The sequence below is a fragment of the Sus scrofa genome, chromosome 17 (genome assembly GCF_054392235.1).
Source record: "Sus scrofa isolate SSC_HxYL_T2T_F1_AM1 chromosome 17, Sscrofa_HxYL_maternal_Yorkshire_Landrace_v2.0, whole genome shotgun sequence".
Taxonomy (NCBI): Eukaryota; Metazoa; Chordata; class Mammalia; order Artiodactyla; family Suidae; genus Sus; species Sus scrofa.
In genome coordinates, this window is record NC_139399.1 from 64885645 (window position 1) to 64909131 (window position 23487).

Consider the following 23487-nt stretch of genomic DNA (forward strand, 5'->3'; position numbering starts at 1 on the left):
CCCTGGCTCTGAAGGGCAAGTCACGGAACCGCTGTGTTCCTGTGTTCCTGCACATGAAAAATGGAACCGAATGATCCTGTCCTCGTGGGGTTCCTACGGATTAAATGAGATCATCCAGGCAGAGGCCTTGAACAGTAAGGCACACAAGTGTCAGTGCGCGCTAGAGGGTGTACAGGAAAAAGGCAAGTAAAATAGAAAATCCTTCAGTGGGCAGAGATCATACACATTAGTCAAACTGAAAACCTTAAAAAAAAAAAAAAAGTGGAAGGAACACAGAAGAAAATCAAGGAGAAAAACAAAAAGAAAGAGGTGAATCTCAATTTATCAGCATGGAGTTCCCGTTGTGGCTCAGTGGTTAACGAATCCGACTAGGAACCATGAGGTTGTGGGTTCGATCCCTGGCCTTGCTCAGTGGGTTAAGGATCCGGCATTGCTGTGAGCTGTGGTGTAGGCCGGCAGCTGTAGCTCCGATTCGACCCCGAGACTGGGAACTTCCATATGCTGTGGGTGCGGCCCTAAAAAGCAAAATAAATAAATACATAATAAATTGAAGATGAGAAAGCACTCCTGCTATTGCAAAGTAAAGTGTATGTTTAAAATAGAGACGCAATGTAACATTTGTTATACCTTCTGTATCACATATAATAGAGATTACGAATAGAAACGTGTAGAATTATACTCTCTGGGGATGGGAAACTTGGGGACTTTCTGTTTTATTTATTTCCTTTCGTGCTTGCATTTAAAATGACCCACCAGTCAAGTCCCTGCTCAGAGGCCATTTCCTTGGCCTGACCGCCACCTGAGGTACCCCTACCCCTCCCAGCCCCTGCCCTTGCTTCCGGTATTATCTGATGCTCTCTGTCTGTGGCATTTACTGACTGTGTCCCAAGACCCCCAGCCTCTCCAGGGCACGGACCTGGCCTCTCGGCCGCTGTTGCCAGACACAGCAGAGGTGCTGGCAAGCTGCCTGCCCTGCGAATGAAGGAACAGGCCACCTGGCAAGATCATCGAAGAAGGAAACGGCATTTCTTCCCTGAACATCTGCTCGGGGCCAAGACTCTGGAGCTGTCCTCTTAGTGTTTCCTTCTTTCCCTTCCTTCCTCCCCTTCCTCCCTCCCTCCCTCCTTCCCTGGGTCGTGTTTACCTAATGCTGTTGACCTGGCCAACATAAGCTTCATCGGTTTGGGGATTTTGTCGGGTTTGTGGAGCTCTGTATCCCCAGAAGCCACAGTGGAGCTTGGCACGTAGGAGGCTCTTAAAACCTTGTTGGGTGGTCCCCCCTCCTAGACGGGGGGTTACCAGGGCAGGCTCCTTACCTGCTGACAGCCTGGCTGAGACCCTGCTAACTAATGACTGCAGGAAAGACAGAATGACTTTGCCAGTGCCCTCACTTGCGGATTAACTGGGGGCCACCGACTTGGCCGATGCACTTAGGAGGTGACCTTGGGTTGATGAGGGGTCCAGAGGGGTGGCTGAGTGTGCGCTGGGAGGGGGGCTGGTGGGTCAGTGGTCAGCCTGAGGAGCAGGTCCAGCCATGCACAAAGAGCAGGTTTGAGGGTAAAGAAATCCTCAGCCTGGGAGTTCCTGCTGTGGCTCAGCAGTAATGAACCTGACTAGTATCCATGAGGACGCAGGTTCGAGCCCTGGCCTCGCTCCGTGGGTTAAGGATCTGGTGTTTCTGTGAGCTGTGGTGTAGGGTGCAGACTCAGCTCGGATCCCGCACTGCTGTGGCTGTGGGGTAGGCTGGCAGCTGTAGCTCTGTTTCAACCCCTAGCTCTGATCCGACCCCTAGCCTGGGAACCTCCAAATGCCACAGGGGTAGCCCTAAAAAGTCAGAAAAAAGCAAAAAACAGAAAACATACAAACAAAGGACCCCATGGCTCTAGGGAGTTGCTGCTGTGGCACAGTGGGTTAACAGTCCTGCTTGTCTCTGTGGAGGCATCTGTAAGTTGCAGCTCTGGCTTGGTGGCGTCCAGCTATAAAGGAAAAACAAAACAAAACAACAACAACAAAACAGCTCCATTCCAAGCCCCTTCTTGCCCAGTCTGTGCACACCCCTGTCAGCCATCAAAGCCCACCTGGTAGGCTTTGACAGGGGACACAGGGCTGGGCTGAGGGCGGACTGCAAATAACTTTCCATTTCACGGGAACACAGGATCATGAAACAAACCACCACAGCCTTCTTGGTTTAAAATTTTGATATTTTGTCCATTAAGGAGTTTTTTGTATGTTTGATTTTTAACAACTAGTACATGAAAATATTGTCCTGATTACTGAGTTTTTGGATGGTTTCTTTTGCTTCGTCACCCTAATTCCAGCCCTGGTCCTCTCTCTTCGGTTACTGACCTTGCAAGTAACTGACCTGCTCTTCTTCTGGGGTCAGGAGCGTCCTAAGAGCAGCTGGTGGGCCAGGTGAGGGGAACCTCTGCGGATTCGGACCTAACCTAAGGGTGGGGTCCAAACGGAGAAGCGGGTGACTTTCTTGATTGGATGGGGTGGGATTGGGGAAGTCTTGGTTTCTGGTAATCACCTCTTTGGGGCCTCAGCACTTTCCTGAATGTAACTGAAAAACCAATGTTTCATCTAATCCTTCGTGTGGGGAGGGGACATAGGCAGAAAAAATCAAATTTTCGTTTCTTTTTTTTTTTTTTTTTTTTTTGTGACCCTGGCATGCAGTCTCTTGATATGGGATTTCAATTCCCAGATCAGGGCTTGAACCCAGGCCACAGGGGTGAGAACGCCAAATCCTAACCACTAGACCACCAGGAAACTCTCTCAAATTCTTTTTTTTTTTTTTTTTTCTGTCTTTTTGAGGGCTGTAGCCGAGGCACATGGAGGTTCCCAGGCTAGGGGTCTAATCAGAGCTGTAGCTGCCAGCCTACACCACAGCCACAGCCACACCAGATCCGAGCTGCGTCTGCAACCCACACCACAGCTCACGGCCACGCCGGAACCTTAACCCGCTAATCGAGGCCAGGGATTGAACCTGTAACCTCATGGTTCCTAGTCGGATTTGTTTCCTCTGCGCCACAACAGGAACTCTCTCTCTCTCTCTTTTTTTTTTTTTTTTTTTTTTTTTTTAAATCACATTCAATCCTGCTGTATAGCACTGAGAACTATATCTAGTCACTTTTGATGGAGCATGATAATGTGAGAAAAAAGAATGTATACATGTATGTGTGACTGGGTCACCTTGCAGTGCAGCAGAAATTTGACAGAACACTGTAAACCAGCTAGAATGGAAAAAATACAAATCATTAAAAAAATCATGTTCAACTTAAGGTAAACTTCCTTGCCTCCTCTTCCCCTTCCCCTCAAGTCCATATGCATGGTAGAATTTTTATAACATGTTGGGTACTTGAATGAAAAATTGTTTCTTTACAGCAAAACAAAAAGCCTGAGTGGTTTTGAGTAGGGTAAACTGCTTGTTTAAAAGGCCCATGTGTGATAAGATTAAAGAGCATCCTTTCAGTACAGAAGGAGCTTGCGTGCCCTAGACCACAGAGAGGGGTAGCGGAATCCCTTAAGCTATGCAGTTATGGTGCTGGAAACGGGCACAATGGATTCGCTACACAGTTTCAAAGCCTCACATACAAACAGTGGAAGAAATCATGTCACACTTGCTTTTTCTTCTTCTTTTGGCCGCACTCACAGCCCATGGAAGTTTCGGGGCCAGAGATTGAATCTGAGCCACAGCTGAGATGACAGTGGATCCTTAACCCGCTATGTTACAGTGGGAACTCCAACCTTGTTTTCCTAGGAACCATTTAAGCCAGTGAGTCTCAAACTTTCCAGTTTAGGAGAATCGCCCGAAGGGTGGGTCAAGGTCAAGGCACAGGTTGCTGGCTTCACCTGTGGACCCCCAGGTTCAGCGGGTCGGGGGGGGGGGGGGCAAGAATGGGGAGTTCCTAGGTGACGGCCACCCTCCTGCTCCCAGACCTCATCTTGGGAATCATGCTATGTCCAAAGTCCAAGTGGAGAACGCTTGTCAACTGACAAAGACATGACACTGGGTTTGGTTGTAACAGGTCTGCCTGTTCAGCAAAACAGAAAGTCTTTATTGCCCTAATAGGATAAATGAGGGCAGGGCTGTGTTCCTGAATCTTCTTTGAACATATCTAAGCTTCTCATGAAAAGGAAATGTCAGTACAAGACATTTCCAATTCTTAGTTTTGGAGGCTAAAGATTTTGTTCAGGAAAAAAAAAAAAAAAAATATATATATATATATATATGTATGTGTTAGACTTAAAATTTTTGGTTGGTGTTCCTGGTATTAAAAGGGGTGTGGAAACATATTTATAGACTGGATCTCGAGAATACTATGTACTTTTTTTTCTTTTAGGAGCTGGATTTAACTTGGTGTTGATTTTTGCCGGCCAGGGTTTCCGTCTGGATCTTTGGGTTGCCATGGTGCCATGTTGGCTTTTTTAATGTTGTTGTTTTGGGGCTGACAGCCCCACCGAAATGAGTTAGTACATGCAGAACTCAGGGGCTTGGCACCAGGTTCAGGGAAGCCAACGTGTGTGTGCCACATGAGGGAGGTGCCAGGGGCAAACTGGAGATACAGCAGCCTGGCTTGTAGGACTTAAAAGAGTGGCCAGAGGAGAAAGGACACAGGTGGCTGCCTGGGGGCTGAGAGCACTCCCCTGCAAGGGGGTCTTGCTTCAGCTTCCCTGCAGAGCCCACTAGTGGAAGTTTCCAAAGAGACCCAGGGGACGGGGTGGGGGGGGGAGTGGGATGGACGGGGGTTTGGGGTTGGTAGATGCAAACTCTTCCCTTTAGAATGCAGGAGCAGTGGGGTCCTTCTGTGCAGCACAGGGAACTGTGTCCAATCTCTTGGGGTAGAACATGATGCAGGATAATGTGAGAAAAAGAATGTGTATATATGGACGACTGGGTCACTATGCCGCACAGCAGAAATTGACCCAACACTGTAAATCAACGATAACTAAAAAAACAAAAAAGAAAAAGAAATGGTAGCTACCTGACACACTGCAGGCATTAGCTAACCCCGTGGTGGAGATCATTGTGCACTAGGTATCAGTCAACACGCTACACAGCGTACACTCACACAATGTTATATGCCAATCATTTCTCAACAGAGCTGGAAAAAAACAAAATAAAATGTCAGACTGTGTTCTGAGGAGTTCCCGTCGTGGCTCAGTGGTTAACGAATCCGACTAGGAACCATGAGGTTGCGGGTTCGATCCCTGGCCTTGCTCAGTGGGTTAAGGATCCGGCGTTGCCATGAGCTGTGGTGTAGGTTGCAGACTCGGCTCAGATCCTGTGTTGCTGTGGCTCTGGCATAGGCAGGTGGCTACAGCTCTGATTCAACCCCTAGCCTGGGAACCTCCATATGCCGCGGGAGCGGCCCAAGAAATGGCAAAAAGACAAAAAAAAAAAAAGATTGTGTTCTGAAAGAGAGAGACAGAGAGAGAGACCCAGAGGAGGGTGACACCTTGCCCAGGTGCCAATATTTCATAATTATGTATTGTGCCACTACAAGATGCTTCAGCTTCTGAGGCCAAATAAAAACATTTGGGCCTTAACAGTGGTCATTACGTTGTTTTTTGTTTTTTTGTTTTTTGGGGTTTTTTTTGCTTTTTTTAGGGCCTCACCCACAGCATATGGAGGTTCCCGGGCTAGGGGTTGAATCCAAGCTGAGGCTGATGGCCTACGCCACAGGCACAGCAACACAGGATCTGAGCCTTGTCTGCGACCTACACCACAGCTCACAGCAACACCGGATCCTTAACTTACTGGACAAGGCCAGGGATGGCGTCTGTGTCGTCATGGATGCCAGTCTGATTCATTCATCGCTGAGCCACTGTGGGAACCTCTACGTTTTTTGAAACATTATAAAAATAAGCAACAACAAAAGAAGACCAGTTACACAGCAACCACAGAATCTTTCTTTCAGGATTCAATTTGGAATTAAAATCAGGATGTTTACAGTGACCAGTGTGTTCATTTTAAAAAATAGTTAACACGAGACACCTTAATTGCAACCCCCCCCCAAAAGAAAACAGAACCCCAGCCATAAGGAAGTAAAACGTCAGCTTTCTCTCCACACCTCCCCCCACCCCCTAGCCCCATCCAACTGCCTGGGTGGAGCCACCCGCCAAAATGTGGCCTGTCTCTTTTTCCTACTCCTATAGCAGGAACTACCCACCAAAATGTGGCCTGTCTCTTTTTCCTATTCCTATAGCAGGAGCTACCCACCAAAATGTGGCCTGTCTCTTTTTCCTATTCCTATAGCGAGACCAAAAGACCAAACATACAGTATGTGTTGATCTTAGAGCAGTACTGATGAGCAAAATCCTACTTACACCTTCAGCTAAGCTCTTTTCCCTGTAGTTTTGCATTCCGCCTATTCTTTTTTTTTTTTGGCCCAAATCTATGTCTAAGCATGAATGTTTAAACTCCTTTACACTAAATGGTGACTGTGCTTACATCTTTTTTTTTTTTTTTTTTTTTTTTGGTTTGGTTTGAGAAATGTAAAAATGTGCCCTTCTCTGCATGGATGGTTCTAGCATCAACATTTCTTGATGCATTTAAAAATCTGTGCTTTTGAAGACTACTTGGGGACAGAGAAACTCTGGGAGAGTTTAACAGGAGGTGGGGTTGAAACTTGCAGTTTTCCTGCTACTTCTTTCTTTTCTTCTAAAGTCTAAGGAGAGGAATCTTGGGTAAGTTTTCCACTCACTTCTCAGACAAGGAAGCTGTTTGGTTGCCTGGGCAAATTTTGTGTGAAAATCATCAAGGAGCCAGGTAATGCAGGGCAGCTTCTGTACAAATCTGATTTCTCCTCCTGCTGACCTGGGTGGTTGCAGTGGGTCCCCTGATGTTTAAAATGACGGTACGGTCAACAGAGTGGCATTTATTTTTGTGTTTACTGTCTTAAGAAGACTGCATTTTACTGGGCTCTCAGCTGTTTTGGGGGATTTTGTTTTGTTTTGTTTTTTAATTCTCTTCTCTTTTCTTAAGTAAGCCAGGTACGTTGCTTCTCTCCTTAAGGCAAATAGCATATGATAACCAAAGTATAAACAAATCTCTCTGGCACTTAGGGAAGGCCTCAGACCCACCCACCTCCTTCTCCTCCAGGGAATTCACTGCCCCTGGTTCAATTTTAGCTGGACCTGGAAACCTGCGAGGTGCCTCGAGTCGGAGCAAAGCCAGAAAATGACGGCGGAGATTCACGGAAGTGTCAACAGACCTGGCTTTGGAGACCAAACGCCTTTAAAATGTCCTTTGATGGCAGCGTGTAGAGATCCTTCCAAACTCTCGGGGGAAGACCCTTTTCAATGGGCGCGTTTACAGTTTCCAAGGAGGAGGAGGGCAGGGGAGGAGTAACCAGGACCTTCAGGTGTGTCTTCCAATCGCGATAGCCCTTTTTGGCTGGGAATTGGCCCCCCATCCCCCTTCCGTTAATTAAATAAACGCTCGGAGCACTTTACAGCACACGACGCGGCCCTTGGGGACCGGTTCCTGCCTTGCTTCCATTATTAAAACCCTCACCTCGCAGAGGGTTGAAGAGCTGGCAACATGAATTTCCAGTTCCTAAAGGTGAGAAGAGAGGTGCGGGGTGGAGGGCAGACGCGGCTCCCGAGCCCGGCCGGCCGGGAGAGGGGTGCGGAGGCCTGGCGGCTCTGGGAAGGGTGCCCCCTGGGTGCGATGGGCGCCGGCGCAGGGTGCGCGGCGGCCCCTGGGCGCTGCGCGGTTCTGGCGCGGGAAGCCGAGGCCGCGCCGCCGGGCGCCTGGCCACAGTGCGCCTCCTCCTCGCCTGGCGGCGACCAGATAAATGCACCAAGGCCGCCGGGCTTAGCTGGCCTGGAGGTGCCTGGGGTTCTGGGACGCCGAGCCGAGAAGGCCTCCGGGGACACTGGGCTCGCGCCTTAGCCCTCCTGCCTGCGCTCGGAGCGGTTAGGCGGCCCTCGGACGGGCCCGGGAAGTTAGTGGGTGGAGAGGTGACAGGCCCGGTGGAGGGCGGGCGTCCCCCGGGGCAGGGAGGGCGAGAGCCAAGCTCGTCTCTAATAGCTGCCAGAGAGCCGCCAGGAAGGTGGCCTTGAAGAGCAGGCAACTTTGTGGCTTTGAGGTGGTTGGACGACGCAAAATTCACCTTCGCCTGCTGGGAAGTGGGGCGCTGGCTGTCAGCTTAGAGACTCAACCCACGACCTCCGCGCCCGGCGAGCTCTCTGTAAGTGGACGCCGGCCCAGACCCGGAACAGACACGGACCCGGACCCTCTCGGAAGAGGCCCCCTCAGCTCCGCGCTTCGCTTTGGTCCGTTTGTAACAAGCAGATGTTTGCGAGGAAGAGCTAAAGACGGCGAACCCCCTTCCAGCACCCGCGGCGCGCTTAGAAGTGAGCGGTAGGAGCAGGGTTGGACCTTGGGCTGAGACGAGAAGCATCTGCGTGTGTGCTGCAGCCGCTTTGAACACCATTCAAAACATTTGCTATTTTTCTACTGTTGCTATCCTTTTGGGGTGGCTGTGAATGATGCATGTGCATGTGGCGTCCGGGGCGTGCACCTTAGTGGGCTTAGACAGTTCGGATGCTCTTTGACTGCCAGGTGTGCGTCCAGTGGGTGCCAGCACTGAGATGGGTGTGGGCTAGAACGTGAATGGGCGCGCTCGCGGATTGCTGCAGGCCCCAGCTTTTCCGCTCCGCGTAACCGCCTCTGACTGCGGTCCGAGTCGGAGCGCAAGCCGTTCTGCGGGGCGGGACAGACACCTTGTTTCCTGCGCGGCGCCCGCGAGGGCACTCGGAGCCTCCACCTGCCGCGAGGGCGCCCCCTCCCTGGGGCGGGAAGAGGAGTCGCAGGCCGGCTCCCGTCCAGCTCGACCCGTCCCGCCGCCTTCCTGGGCTTGCGGTGGGGCGGTGGGGGTGGGAGCGGCGGAGGCCTCCCGCCTGGGGCTGGCAGCCTTATTTCACAGGCAGCAGCCCCCGCATGCATCTTCGAAGGTGGCGCACTGTCACAGCGCTGCTGCCCTTGCAGACGCCTTGTCGCCTCCGGTCTCTGGTTTCTTGCGCCATCCCGCTGGGCTGGGGGCCTGGGTGCAGGGCTTCAGGCGTGTGTGTTGAGCGCAGGCTCTCTAGAGGGCGACAGAGCAAAGCCGCTGACAACCCTCCAGCCCCAAATCCTGGATTGAGCGAGGCGTGCAGCGAGGCTGGTCCCGGGGATCCCCACGCTCCGTTTGCAGTTAGGCGGCTGCAAAGCCACGGAGGGTCCGGAGGGGGCACCCTTCCCTGGCAGTGGCTGCCTAAGGGCGCGGCCACGCAGTCTCACGTCTTCACGCGGCGAGGGGCGGGGGCCTTGGGGAGAGGTCTGCCCTGAGCGCTTAGCCGTCCGCTCTCGGCTCTCCGCCGAGAGAAGCAAAGTTGAGCTCAAGGAAGGGCTGAGGTTTCCGGCATCCGGATCAGGGCGCGCGCGCGCGCGCGCCTGGGTTCCAGCTCGGAAGCCGAAGGTGTGCGTGTTCGGGCAGGGTCTGCCTGGTCGGGAAGATTGGAGATTCGTTTGAGCCGCCTGCCCCATTCAGGGCGCGGCAGTCGCGCTCTAGCTTGAGAGGGGGCAGCGTTCAAAGCCAGAGCGCTGGCTTGGGAATGAACGGCCTTTGCCGAGCGATTCCGAAACCTCTGCGCCCGTGGGGCTCCCCGAACAGGGGTGTGCCGACCCTCAGGGCCACTGTCCTTTTGCCTCCGCCGTAGACGCCCCGGGGCTGCGAGGAATTTCCGTCCCTCCGGGTAGCTTCGGCGAGCGCTGCTGTGGGAAGGGCAACCAGGACCTGGGGTTGGGGGGGTGGCACCTTGCTTCGCAGTCCAGGCCCCAACGTGCCCGGGGACGAAGATGCCGGCGTGGACGAGACAACTTGTTCAAGCTGCATCCCAGGCCGGGTCTTGGGAGTCAAACCCCGGGCTAGAAGGCCCAGCGTGGAGAAGAGCTCCTGCGTCACCGATCCTGGGAGTCTGGGGCGCCTGGACGCGCACGAAAGTGCCTGGGACCCTAGTCCTCCACGCCCAGGGCGCCTGCCTGCCTGCGGCGCCCGGGGGCAATTCCTGTATTTCGCAGGTGCCCCCTTCCCCCACTCCCAAATACCGGGAGCGGTGCTGCTTCTGCGGTTTTGTCCTTTAGCCCTCCGCCCCGGTGTTTTGGAAGAGAGGTGTTAAGCGTCGTGCGTCCACTGTCTTTGTACTTCTTAGTGTAAAGTTCAAAAAAGACAGGTCCGAAAACCTCCCGGTGCTTTCGCCTCCAGGTTTTGTTCTCACAGCTGGTGGGAGTATCGCCTCGGTCTGTCTATTTTCTAAGGCAAAGGAGAACGTTTCGCTCGGTGGATGACTATTTTTATTTTGATTATTTTATTTTAGGCCCATCTGGGTCTAAAGGAAACGCTAAAGCTCACACCCGAGCAGGGGAAGGAAAGCGGCGGATGCATTCATTCTGTGCATTGGGAGCAGCGTCCACTCCAGGCTCCGGACGCTGAACTGATGGATGTTATTGCAAAATCGGACTCGGAATCAAATCAAAATAGTCCCCCTCTCCGATTCCCTGAGAATGTTTAAACTCAGATCCTGGAGTCAGCTGGGATGCGCCAACAAATTTCGGCCTCGAGAATTAGCGACTTTTCCCTCGCAGTGAAAAAGCTCAATTAGAATAATAGGGCCAATAATCGTGAATTCGTTTCTTTAAAAATTGTCCGTATTGCTCTTTGTTTACCAGTTTGGGTGGCAAATACATATTGTGGGGAGGGGCAGCGTTTTTGCGGAAGGAAATTTCGTTTTCTGCCTGCATCTGCGGAACGGGGGTGCTCGCCTCTCCGGCGGGGATGCCTCTACCGCGCCTCTTTTTCCCTTCCCCTCCTCGCTCCCTCCGCCGATAGTGTTCGGGCCCCGCACCCCTTTCCTCGGTTGAGTGGAGGCTTCTAAGTGCCTGGCCGTCGGAGGCAGCTGCCTAGCCCGCGCTGGGCAGGGTAGGGCAGGGCAGGACTGGGCTGCGCGAGGGCACGCTGGTCCCCTCCTCTCCCGCAGCGGCAACTGCCCAACCGTGGAGATGGAGCTTCGGGCGACAGCGGCGAAACGCCGTAGTTCCAGAATTCAGGGCCGGGGCAGACTCCCCAGAAGGCCTTCCCTCTCCCATCCCCTCGGAGGAACGCGGCAGCACTGTGCCCACGTCGTGCGTGTGTGTGGGGGGAGTCCTCTCTCGGGGGGACTGGGACTCCACAGGCAGGTTCCCGGTTTAAACCTAAATCTCCTTGGAGTGGGTGTTTGGGACCTTTTTGGAAATAAGGGGACCTCGGCTATTGTGACATCCCCTAAATCGGAGTCTCTAACTACCCGTGACAACGTCTTCTGGAGGACGGGGGGGGGGGGGGGGCTCTTCGGTGCTTGGATCCCGGTCCCCAGCTCTGCCATCCCGGGTGTGTGCATGTGCACGGTAAGGGCGACGGATGCAAGGCGTGAAGGGGGACCCTGGCCCGGCAGGTTTGATGCAGTCAGCGAGGTGCCGTCCACGCCACTCCTCTCCTCGCCCCCAGCCGCGTGGGTCTCTGCGCTGCGCCCGACCGGGGTGCGGGGCGGAGCTAGGCTGGGACTGGCTGGGGGCAGCCCCGCCCGGCGCCCGGGCCTTCGCGCCGGCCCCCGGGGAGGAGTTATGATAATTTCCTTCTCATTAAGGCGCCTGGATCCCCGGCTACCGCCGGGACACAGAGTGCTGGCGCGGCTTCCCGGGTCCCCGGCGGCAGCCTCTACACCCGCCGCAGCATCTACAATCGCAGAGCCGCGGATGCGCGTCCAGTGACCCGGACAGCTAGGCCCGCGCGCGGCGGGGGCGGCGGCAGACGCCTAGCCACCGTGACCCCAATTTTGGATTTACCGCTCGGGGGGTGGGGGGAACCTGGATTTAACTGGCGATTGTTTTGGGGGACGCCGGACGCCATGTTGTGGAAAATAACCGATAATGTCAAGTACGAAGAGGACTGCGAGGTGAGCTGGGCGCAGGGGCGCAGCTTGGCCCCGCCCGAGTACAGTCCGGAAGGCGGGGGCCACTGGACCGAGGTCGGGGGCGAGGGCGCAGGAGCGGCGAACAGGCACCCACCGCTTGCCCCTCGATGGGACAGGGTCCTCTTTTCCGGACACCCCCTAGTGCGTTTCTCCGGGGTCCCCTTCCTGAGTCCGTCCTTTTCCTAAATATCCAGTTTCGGAAACCGGGCCTGGAAAGAGAATGGCAGATCCCACCCGCAAAGCTTACCGGCTGGTTTCGCGAAGCAAAACAGCCCTTCTTCCCGTTTTCTCGGAAGAGTGCCCGCCCGATCTACAACTCTTAGAGGTGGCTTTTACTCACCAAATCTCCGTCCAAAGGGGTCGGGCGAGGCGACCTGCCGGCGACACCTTTGAGGAGTCTCTTCCGAGGCGGGCTTGTCACCTGCCCCGCTACCCCCTCGGGGAAATGAGAAAACCGAAGTTTGGCTTTCAAGAGACGTGGGGGCTGGGGGGGGGGGTGCTGAGGCCAGATGGGGCCGTAAGCGCTCGGGAGTGCTCCAGCCTGTCGGACAGGTTGAGCTAGAGTTTCGGAGAGTGGGAGGGAGGGAGGCGGCGAGCGGGAAGAGGAAGAAGACGCAGGCGGCGCGAGGCGTGCGCCCGGGCCCTGGGAGAGTAGAGCGATGGCTGCGGGGACCCGGGAGAGCCGCGCGCCCTCGGGACCTGGAGGGGCTGCCCCTGTTTGCAGGCCCGGACATCTCCGCTAGGGGGCGACGGTGTCCTATCTCTCCTGGCTCCCGGCTACCCCTGTGACCCCGGGAACACATGGCGACACGTCCTTTAAGAATTAAGTCGGACAGCAAAGGGGGGGGGGGGGAAACGTGTGCGGGAAAGTTTGCCCAATTTTCAGGGTCCTTTATTCGCCCTCTGTGCCCGATTAGTGGGGAGAGTGACGGTGGCCGGGCAGGCCCTTCTCACTTATCTACCCGCTTTGGTTGGGACACAGCTACAGGGAGGGCAGACCTGGCTGCGGCGGGTTCCTTCCCGTATCCCTTGGGCTGCGCTGCCTGGCAGGTCCTACTAGGGAGGGTCTCTCGCCCGGAGGTCTTTCTCCTGAGGGCGTGGAGGGAGGGTCCCTGGGGCGGGGAGAGCGCGCACTTCCTGAGCTGCGCGCATTATCCGCGCCTGCCGCGGCTTCCCCATTTCTGATTGACTGCGCCGGCATGTGCGGGCTTGTGAGCGATCGCGCGCTGCGCTGCCTGCAGGCTTTCGCCCAGGACCCCTGCCCCAGCTTCTCCCGGCCCAAGGCCTGGGATTCGGACTTGGCGCCTCAAACTGCCTCGGGCGTCAAAGCGCCCAGACGTTCGCTGCCGGCCCCCGAGGGCGCGTTTCCCCAGGTCTTCAGCTTCCTTTCTTCGCGGTTGACAACGAAATCCCCGGGGCACATTGCTCCTTCGGGCCTTTTGGCCCGAGGGCAGGCCCCGCGGGTCGGGTCCGGGGCGGTGCGGTGGGCCCGCGGGGGCACCGGGCGCAGCGCGGCGGCTGCAGTCAGTTCGCAGGAGCGGGGTTTCGTACTAACCGGGTCTGCGTTTCTCTGTCCCAGGATCGCCACGACGCGAGCAGCAATGGGAACCCGCGTCTCCCTCACCTCTCTTCCGCCGGGCAGCATCTCTACAGCCCCGCGCCTCCCCTTTCCCATACTGGAGTCGCCGAATACCAGCCACCGCCCTACTTTCCGCCTCCCTACCAGCAGCTGGCTTACTCGCAGTCCGCCGACCCCTACTCGCATCTGGGAGAAGCGTACGCCGCTGCCATCAACCCCTTGCACCAGCCGGCGCCCACCGGCAGCCAGCAGCAGGCCTGGCCCGGCCGCCAGAGTCAGGAGGGAGCTGGCTTGCCCTCGCACCACGGGCGCCCGGCCGGCCTGTTACCCCACCTCTCCGGGCTGGACGGCGGTGCCATGAGCGCCCGCAGGGAGGCCTACCGCCGCTCCGACCTGCTGCTGCCCCACTCGCACGCCCTGGACGCCGCGGGCCTGGCCGAGAACCTGGGGCTGCACGACATGGCTCACCAGATGGAGGAGGTGCAGGTGAGCCCCTGGGCTCTGGCCCCCTCCTGCCGGGACCGGTTTGCCCCACTGCCTCTCTCTTGCCCCCGCCCAGGCTCCCCCGAACTTAAAGGACACTTTGTCGTTTCTCCCCCAGAATGTCGACGACCAGCACCTACTTCTGCACGATCAGACGGTCATTCGCAAAGGTACGTGGTGAGCCAGAGTCCTTTTCGTCCTCTGGTGCACACGCCCTGCACGGGTTCTTAACTGTGCCGTGAGGTTCTGAACTGGGCCAGATGGGGCATTTGGTATCTTGGGACATTATACGAGCCGTGGAAGGGAAGGATGGGGGGGACTCAAGACACAGACGGTTTAGGAGTGAGAGGAGAGGACCCTTCTCTAAGGTCTAAATGGGAAAGGATGCTCAGAGACCCCCTCAGGCGCTGCCCTCCAGGCCGGAGTTTGTTATGCCCAGTTTCTCCCTTGGGAATGTTGCTCCTTGAATTGAGTGTTTTTACAGCCTGCTTCAGCAAGTCTCCGGAGTGAGTTAACACTGATTTAATTTGAAAAACAACTCACCAGTGCTTTGGTTGAGTTGGTTCTGTGACCGTTTTAACTGCTGAATGGCTTGATGTGATTTTATTTCCTATTTGGAAGATGCACTGGCTAAGGACCCTTAACTCTGACCTGTGACCAAACGTTGGAGACGGTTTGGGCGACAAAACCTACGGCCCCAAAAAAGAATCAGGCTGGGTGATCTGTTGGGTTTATGCACGATGAGGTGGGAGGGATTTGGAAAATTGGATTACTTGGTGAGTGAGTGGCTCATGAAATTAAGTTACATACTGCCTGGATTACCAGTTGGGTTGTGTTGGGAGATGGATTAATCCTAAATGAAAGGTAGTTACGGTCTGTGACTTGATTAAACTGTTTGGAATCAATGGGGGAAAAAATGGGTTTTGAAAAAACCAAAAATCACCTCAGAAAATAAAGTGCATTTCCCAGTAAACTTAGCTGTTTGTATTTTAAAACGTACCGTGCGTGATCAGCTGCACTGAGAGATTTTGGCAAATGGTCTGAGTAAGGTCCTGCGATTTTGGGTTTTTGGATATTGATTTTGGGTTTTTGGATATTCGTTGAGCAAGGGGAGAGAAAACAGATTACCATTTATTTAGTTGTGAAGCAGCCTTTCGAAAATAAATGTTGTCATCGAACCGTGGCTTGAAAAGGAAACCCTCCATGAAAATGAACCCCTCCCCCCATGCTTGGGATCTTGGCTGATTAACTTCCCTAGGTGTTAAGTTGTGAATTTCCTTGGATTGGATTATCTTGGAAGACCATGGCGTTTTTTTGTTTTTTTTTTTGTTTTTTTTTGTTTGTTTTTTGTTTTTTTAAGAATTTGGCAATTTCGAGGCCAACATGCAACGTTATTTGTTTAAAGTGCGCTTTCGGCTCTGGTTAGTGGCTGAGCCAGGTCTCTTTTGCCGGGACTGCCACGTCTGATCTTCATTCACAGGTCCTATTTCAATGACCAAGAATCCCTTGAGTCTCCCTTGTCAGAAGGAGCTGGTGGGGGCTGTGATGAATCCCAGCGAGGTTTTCTGCTCCGTCCCTGGAAGACTGTCGCTCCTCAGCTCTACATCTAAATACAAAGTGACAGTGGCTGAAGTCCAGAGGCGACTGTCCCCGCCTGAGTGCTTAAATGCCTCATTGCTGGGAGGTGTCCTCAGAAGGTACATGGGCACACATTCTGGACATGGCAGGTGGGTGGCTGGGGATGGATCATAAAGGACCAGGGAGGTATTTTTAACATTTCTGTAACTTTTATACCTAACACTGAATTCTAATTCGCTCGGGGAGTTTTTGTGCAGTTTCTTTTCTTTCCAAAAGTGCCAAATGTAGGAGGAAGTGCTAAAACAGCGTGAACAAATCATCATTTGGTTAGAAACTGATTCCATGTATGAAGTGGTAGCGTCTGTATTTGGGGAAGCGTTGCTCCACGGGGCTGGTTCCCCCCGGGGAAGTTTTGTTTGGGGGCTTCGGCAGTTTCCACAAGTGCAAACTGATCTGCTCCAATACAGCTTGCAAGGTTCTGTGATTTAGGGGGGGAAAAAAAAAACCCGTTGGTGATGCTAAGAAAGATTTTTTTTGGCTTTTGCAGGGATTAACTTCTTGTATCACTTGACTATGAAGCCACATCATGTAGACGGGTCTTTGACAGATTTCTGTTTTGTTAGCAGCATGTTAGGCATTTGGAATTTGAAAGTGTGGTTTCCTAACAGTACCGTTTTGGCCTTTTTGGTTCTTTTTCTTTTTGATCAGAGCCAAATCTAAAAACGGTGGCCGGTCCCTGCGAGAGAAGTTGGACAAAATTGGCTTGAATCTTCCAGCCGGGCGACGGAAAGCTGCTCATGTAACCCTCCTAACTTCCTTAGTAGAAGGTCAGTGGGGTTTTTCTGTTTTTGTTTTGTGGTGTTCTTAGTGCTGTGTTGTGTCTTCAATATTCCCCTAAAGAAAAGCTTAAGAACAGCCCTTAGTCGCAAGTAGAGAGACATGAAGGCTGCTTGCCATGAGTTCATTACAATGAATCACAGTAATTTAATCAAATAAGTTAACATTTACGTATTCTCCTCTGGGTCTCCAGAAAAATCCTTGTTCGAAAGAAATGGGTTTGCCTAACCTAGGACCTCATGTTGTCTTGTTGGGCGTTGAGACATTTCCAGTTAAATGAACCAGTGTTTTTTTAAGGATGCAATCGATCGCCTGGTACATTTTTTTTTTTTTTCCTCTCTTTTTTTTTTTAAGGAGAGCTGGTTATTGGGGGGAAGCCTCATCTCAGCTGGTTTTGTAGCTGTGGAATATTGGGATAGTGGTCCGTGGAAAGCCCTGTATGCAATGAGACTAGCTCAACTCACAATCGCTTTGTTCATTTCCCCCATCCAAAAAAAAAAAAAAGTAATGGGCCCCGCAGATGAAGCCCCTCTCCCCAATCCTACGATAGTTAGGATGTGACATTTCAGTTTCTTGAATGGGCCTGCACCCCTATCCTGGAAAGCAGCCAAGAATGCAATACAGCCTTTAAGCGGGGGGGGGAGGAGATGTGAAATAATTATTTAAAAAAACAAAACAAGCTCATTGTTTCTGTGCACAGGAAAATGAGCTGAACATGGAGAGGCTTATCCTGAAGGCTGGAGCAGCCGCTAGCACCTTGCCCAATGAGCAGGGCCCCGGGCCTCGGAGAAAGGCTGGGGAGCCAATGAGGGGTGATCTCCTGGTAGCCAGGCAGTCTTTTGAACACTTTCTTTCCCTGGTCTAAATGGTGCTACTTCGGTGCAAAAAGAGACTTGGCAGGGCCCTGATCTACCTTTTAACGAGTGTCTTTGGAGGTCAGGGCAACGAGAAAGGAGCTGCCTGCTAGATGGGGGGCAGCTGTCGTGCATGGAGAATGGTGGGTTCTGCAGGCATACGTGGCTCATGAATGCCATTCTCCTAGGTTTTCTTACCAGCCAGGCAGGGGTGCTTGAATGAGAAAGTGTGTGTCAGGACAATGGTTCTCAGATTCTGATTTAGTGATGGAGGGGTGGCAGGGGGCACCACCATTTGGGTTTTTGTAAAGCTCTAGCAGCCCCACATCTTGGAACGAGAATGGGCACTTTCGGGTGGCAGATGACCGCCCCTCCTCTGTGCCTGCGGTAGCTTGGAGAAGGGGGTGGTTAGTCCAAGTCAGTAGTTAGGGTTCCTCCCATCTCCAACAGGAAACCCTCCTGCCTCTCTTTCAGGAAACATTCTGCAGACTTGCCCGCACCAGTAACAGGGCGCCTTCATTTCAAAACAAAGTTCCATGTCAAAGACTGTGTCCCATTTCATAAAGAAAAGTGACAGTTTGCTTTTTGGTCAAACGTGCTCTTCTCAAATTTTTGTCTTTTGCACAACAATGCTGTTTTACGATCAAGAGAAAGCATGGGGAGTGCCCATTGTGGCACGTTGCTGTGGCTGTGGCATAGATCAGTGGCTACAGCTCTGATTTGACTCCTAGCCTGGGAACCTCCCTATGCCATGGGTACGGCCCTAAAAAGACCTAAATGAATAAACAGAGAAAGCATGGGGAGTTCCTGTTGTGGCTCAGTGGTAATGGATTACCAATTATTAACCAAGAGGATGTAGGTTCGATCCCTGGCCCCGCTCAGTGGGTGAAGGGTCCAGTGTTGCCGCGAGCTGTGGTATAGGTTGCAGACACAGCGCGGATGTGGTTTGGGCAGGTAGCTGTAGCTCTGATTCAACCCCAAGCCTGGGAACTTCATTTGCTGAAGGTGTGGCCCTAAAAAAAAGAGAGAGAGAAAGCATGGGTGTGTCAGTAATCTGCTCAGTTTGGGTAGAGGACTGGTTAACAGTACAGTGAAAAAATGGGGGGTTTTGCCCCCCCCCACACATTGTATGATTTCACCCTCTATTCCTAGAGGGTACTCTCCCTAGGAATAAGCAGAGTTGTTCTTAGCAGCATTGTTTTCCCTGTGTGTGATTTCACTTTAAAATGCACAAATGGGAGTTCCTGTCGTTGGCGCAGTGGTTAACGAATCTTGACTAGGAACCATGAGGTTGCGGGTTCAATCCCCGGCCTTGCTCAGTGGGTTAAGGATCCGGCGTTGCTGTGAGCTGTGGTGTAGGTCGCAGACACGGCTCGGATCCCGTGGTTTGCTGTGGGTCTGGCGTAGGCCGGTGGCTACAGCTCTGATTCGACTCCTACCCTGGGAACCTCCATATGCCCTGGGAAGCGGCTCTAGAAAAGGGGAAGAAATAAAAAAGATAAAATGCACGATGACTGGTAGACCGATAGATTGTGCTGGAAAAAGGAGGGAAGGGAGAGGGTGCTGTGGCGACCGGAGCCACCCTAAAGTCTGTGGCCCTTGGTGATTATTCTAGGTGAGGCTGTTCACTTGGCTCGGGACTTTGCCTATGTCTGCGAGGCAGAATTTCCTAGTAAATCCGTGGCAGAGTATTTAACCAGACCTCATCTCGGAGGACGGAATGAGATGGCAACTAGGAAAAACATGCTGCTGGCCGCACAGTAAGTATCCAGATGGGAGAGTCTGAGGCCTTAATGTTCGTGCTCTGACCTTGAAGTTGAGGGGCCAGCACAGTCCCTGGTGCTCAAGAAATTCTCCTTAAATAAGTTAGGGTGTTGAGCACAAGGAGATGGCAAGAGGGGCTTCATTTGAAGTCAAATGCCCAATACAGTCACTTTGGGGTAGGTTTTAGAAAAGTAAGAATAGTTAAGTGTGTTGCCCACAATGACAGTTTTGAGCTGCTTAGTTTTACTCAGCTCAAAATAGTTAAGCCACCCTTTATGGTAGTTTGCCTGTCTTACAAAAGTGTGTTGAAAATAATTGATTTTACCACATCCAGTCGAGATCCATCATGTGGGAGTTTCCCCTCTTGGCACAGCGGAAACAAATCCGACTAGGAACCATGAGGTTGTGGGTTTGATCCCTGGCCTCGCTCGGTGGGTTGAGGATCCAGTGATGCCGTGAGCTGTGGTGTGGATCACAGATACTGCTCGGCTCTGGCATGCCTGTGGCTCTGGCGTAGGCTGGCAGCTCCTATTTGACCCCTCGCCTGGCAACCTCCATTTGCTGCGGGTGTGGCTCTAAAAACAAAAAGACAAAAAAAAAAAAAAAGATCCATCATGTGCCTCCTGATAACAGGATTCTTTTGTTTTTTAAATGTAACACTCAAAAGTTCTGTAATAAGCTCTAGGGGGGAGAGAATAGATATATGTGATGTGTAACTGATGCGCTCTGCCGTAAACATGACGCTAATACGATGTAAATCCCCTGTACCCCCCCATGTCCCCCCCTAAAAAGTAATTGGGATGCATTTGTAGGAAACATGGGCAAATTAAATGTCTCAAACACTGCCTTAACACAGCTGAGGTATTTCTCGTGGAAACCAAGAGTAAATCGATTTTAAAATCAGGGTAAATGAAGCAGAAGTAAAGTGGGAAATAGGGCAAAAGCGAGTGCCGCGAGCCAGCCTCTTGCGAAAAGTGAGTTTCAGGGAAACGAATTCAGGGTTGTCGTCCACATCGCGTCTAGGAACTGGTCTGCATCGCAAGTGGCTTCCCTCAGCATCCTGGGCTGCAATTCCGACCCCGCCTCTTTGACCAGACCTGCTGACCTTGGCCCGTGCATTCTGGCCGAAATCCTTTTATCTTTTCTAATTGCAGTGTGGATTAAAGGAGCCGTTGCTTAAAAAGTTTTCAGTTCAAGGCCTACCTAGCACCGAGTAGGTGCTAAGTGCAGCAGCTGGCTCTTGGTGCTGGTTTCAAATCTTAATGGGGTTGTCTAGCCAAGAAGGCCAATTGCAGCCCAGGTATCCAGCCCCCAGTGGTTGGTCTCTGTGCTCTTCGCCTGTTAGGGGCTAGTTGAGCTCACGTGTGTGTGTGTGTGTGTGTGGACTGTCTTCACAGGCAAGTGTGTAAAGAATTCACAGACCTTCTCAATCAAGACCGAACGCCCAATGGGAACAGTCGGCCAACCCCGGTCCTGGAGACCAACATCCAGAACTGCTTGTCGCATTTCAGCCTGATCACCCACGGGTTTGGCAGCCAGGCCATCTGTGCCGCCGTGTCTGCCGTGCAGAACTACATCAAAGAAGCCCTGATAGTCATAGATAAATCCTGTATGAATCCTGGAGACCAGAGCCCGGCGGATTCTAGCAAAACCCTGGAGAAGCTGGAGAAGCACAGGAAGTAAAAGGAGCCTGAACGAAGGGCGCTAGCGTCTGGAAGGGAAAGGACTCCACATCCGTTTGCCACCAGGACAGCCTGGATCCCCTCCTGCCCGGGGGACAGAGTGCACTGCTCACGTTCCGGTTGAAAAGGCCTCCGTCGGTTTCCAGATCTACACGTGCCCTCCTGGATTTCCTAGTATTTCTCTAGCGCTGACGCCTCTCCGAAACCCTGGACTGGACGAGGTTGAAGGTGACCAGTGTTGGTTCTTGACCCATTCTGCTTAGATTTTTTTTTTTTTTTTTTTTTGGAACCCTGTTCTTCCTTCCTCTGCAAGTGGTGCTACAAGTTTTTCAAACTTTTAGATTTCCCGGGCTGAGGAAGACACACACACACACACACACACACACATACACACACACACACTCAGCTGTTGAGATATCAGTTGTGATTCAGATCAACAGTCACTTGCAGTGTTAAGGTGAACGTACTGATGAAGCTTCCTTAGACTCTCACACACTGGGAGGCAAGGGTTGTACCCGCTTAGCAACCGGTTCATAGGTGGTATTTGACACACCTTAAACCCTTGCTCAAAGGGGCCCTTCGGGTATTAACGAAACTTGTAGAAACAAAGCCTGCTGATGATTTTATGTTTTTCTTAAAAAAAAAAAAAAAACTTTGAAAATTAGCTCTTCAAATAGGAGATTAAATTCTCTCTCTCTCATTTTTTGCTGCGCCCATGGCCACATAAAAGGTCCTGGGCCAGGGATCGAACTCGCACCACGGCAGCGACCCAAGCTGCTGAAGTGACAATGCCGGGTCCTTAACCCACTGTGCCACAAGGGGAATTCCAAATAGAAGACCCTTTGAAATGACTGGTTCCTTTAAGGTACGGAAGCTTTATTTTGCATATTTATTTCACATCTTTGTGTTTTGAGGAAACTTGAAAAGGGCAGGCATGAAGCTTTTTTTTTTTTTTTTTTTTTTTTTTTTCTATCTGTCCACCCCACGTTCTGGAGGAGGCTCTATGTTTTGAGAAACTGTGTTTGAGTGTACAGAGTTTATTTATGCATAATTTAATGGGGTCTGTAAATATGGGTGCACTTCTTATGACTTTTTGAGAAATGGGATTCGATTTTAATATTGACTTTTAAAGGTGACGGGGTAAATCTAAGATACATCTTTAGGTTTTATTCATATGTACACAGGGTATTAAGAATTATGAGGATCCTGAGCTCTGTTTCTCGACTCCGGAAGACACTATTTCATTGACTCTGTTCACAAAGCAATAACTTTGTCTCATTTCTCTTGGGCTGACGCGAGGATGAGTGCAAGGTACAGCGCATGGGGGTGAAAATGGAGTTTGGGAAGTGAACTCCTTGCCTGTAAAACATTCCCAAAATAATTGCTGTGTATATGAAACCTGTATAATAAAAGTATTCTCGATAGAAGCTGTGAAAGTCTGATTGTAGCTTGATGCGTTTTTTTTAATCATCTCTCAGACAAGTGGCATGATGGCAGAGCCATTTGATGGTTCGACTGGTGCTGAGTTAACAGGCCTGAGCAGGAGAGCTGTGTGTCAAGGGACATTGGAAGTTTCGTTTTCTCTCCCGCGCAAGACTGCTTGGCTGCGCCACGTCACGCACTCGCTGGGCCTCAGCTATGTAGGTGCCATCCTCGCCACACGAGGGCTGTTGGGAAGTGTGCGAGGGAGGCTTGATGGGCAGTTAAGAGAGGAAGGGGGTACAGTGCAGTTGGGAAGATCTCATGTAAGGCTGCTCTGTTGAGAAACGCTATACTTTTCTGGTCAAGCTGCCATCTCGAAATTTTGAGAATGGAAATAGGAGGATTGTTGGTAAATCCTTGGGCCTCCCCTCCTTGGGAGGAGCTGGCCTTCAGTTGAAGGCAAGCAATAGAGCTGTTGTAGGCTCCGGTGTTGGCAATGAATGGGTGATGAATGGGCATTCGCCATCTTGGGCAACAAGATCCTGCACAGGGAGCCAAGGCATCCTATTCGTTTTGTCTGCTGGGCACCTCAGGGGTTCAGCCTCTGGACGTGGGGAACAGAAGAGACTGGCTGGGCTTCTGTCCTTACTTCACGTTGGCCAGGATCTTGGGTGCACACCGACAGTCCTTGATTTCAAGTTGAAGTGGCCTGGCATATCCTCCAGGAAGTGGTATGTTTATAGTTTGGCATGAGTGCCTGGGCTTCAAAGGGAATTGGGAGCGAGAGGATTTTCCACGTTGGATGAGGCTGTTGCTTCAACTCCAGTCTCATAACCCTTAATTCATAACTCTATCAGATGCCCAACAATTCCTGATCTGCTGTTGGCACTGGGTGTTATTAAGTCATTTAAACTCTGCCAACCTAATACTTTGTTCTTGGCAGCTTGTCCTTGGCCACTGAACGTTCCCATTAAGTTGGATTTATCTGGTTGATATGTCAGATCACAATTGATTTGCTTTAGAGCAGCGAAAAGAGGTCTCGCATTGGCAGTTATTTCTCAATCAGGACGTGAGACGTTGGGTGTCAGGAGGAAGTTATGGGGGGCTGAGGGCCGAAGGAAAAAGGCCTAATTTTCTTATCAGCATCTTAGTTTGCTTTCGGATGAGAGCCTGGCTTTGAGGAGCTGGGCTGAGCTGCAGTGCAGACAATGTTCTGGAATCACCGCAGGGTCAAACGAGGAATGAGGTGAGTCCCTGGCAGGGCTTATGCCTCGCTCACTGTTCATCAGTC

The 23487-nt window shown here is 52.1% G+C and overlaps 1 protein-coding gene across 2 annotated transcripts; it reads left to right on the forward strand.

The window, feature by feature from the left end:
* Positions 1–11690: 11690 nt before the first annotated feature.
* Positions 11691–22205, forward strand: TFAP2C (transcription factor AP-2 gamma). 2 transcript variants are annotated; one of them, NM_001123201.1, is given in 7 exon segments: positions 11691–11979; positions 13577–14062; positions 14178–14229; positions 15540–15756; positions 16346–16464; positions 18944–19088; positions 20490–22205. In NM_001123201.1, coding segments are annotated over 7 exon segments (1353 nt in total). In that variant the 5' UTR covers positions 11691–11931; the 3' UTR covers positions 20776–22205.
* The last annotated feature ends 1282 nt before the right edge of the window (positions 22206–23487 follow it).

Coding starts and splice junctions, on each gene's coding strand:
- TFAP2C (XM_085002619.1), top strand. CDS start 13,197: ATGTGCGGGCTTGTGAGCGATCGCGCGCTGCGCTGCCTGCAGGCTTTC. Junction 16,465..18,943: donor CCTAACTTCCTTAGTAGAAG/GTCAGTGGGGTT, acceptor TGATTATTCTAG/GTGAGGCTGTTCACTTGGCT. Junction 19,089..20,489: donor AACATGCTGCTGGCCGCACA/GTAAGTATCCAG, acceptor CTGTCTTCACAG/GCAAGTGTGTAAAGAATTCA.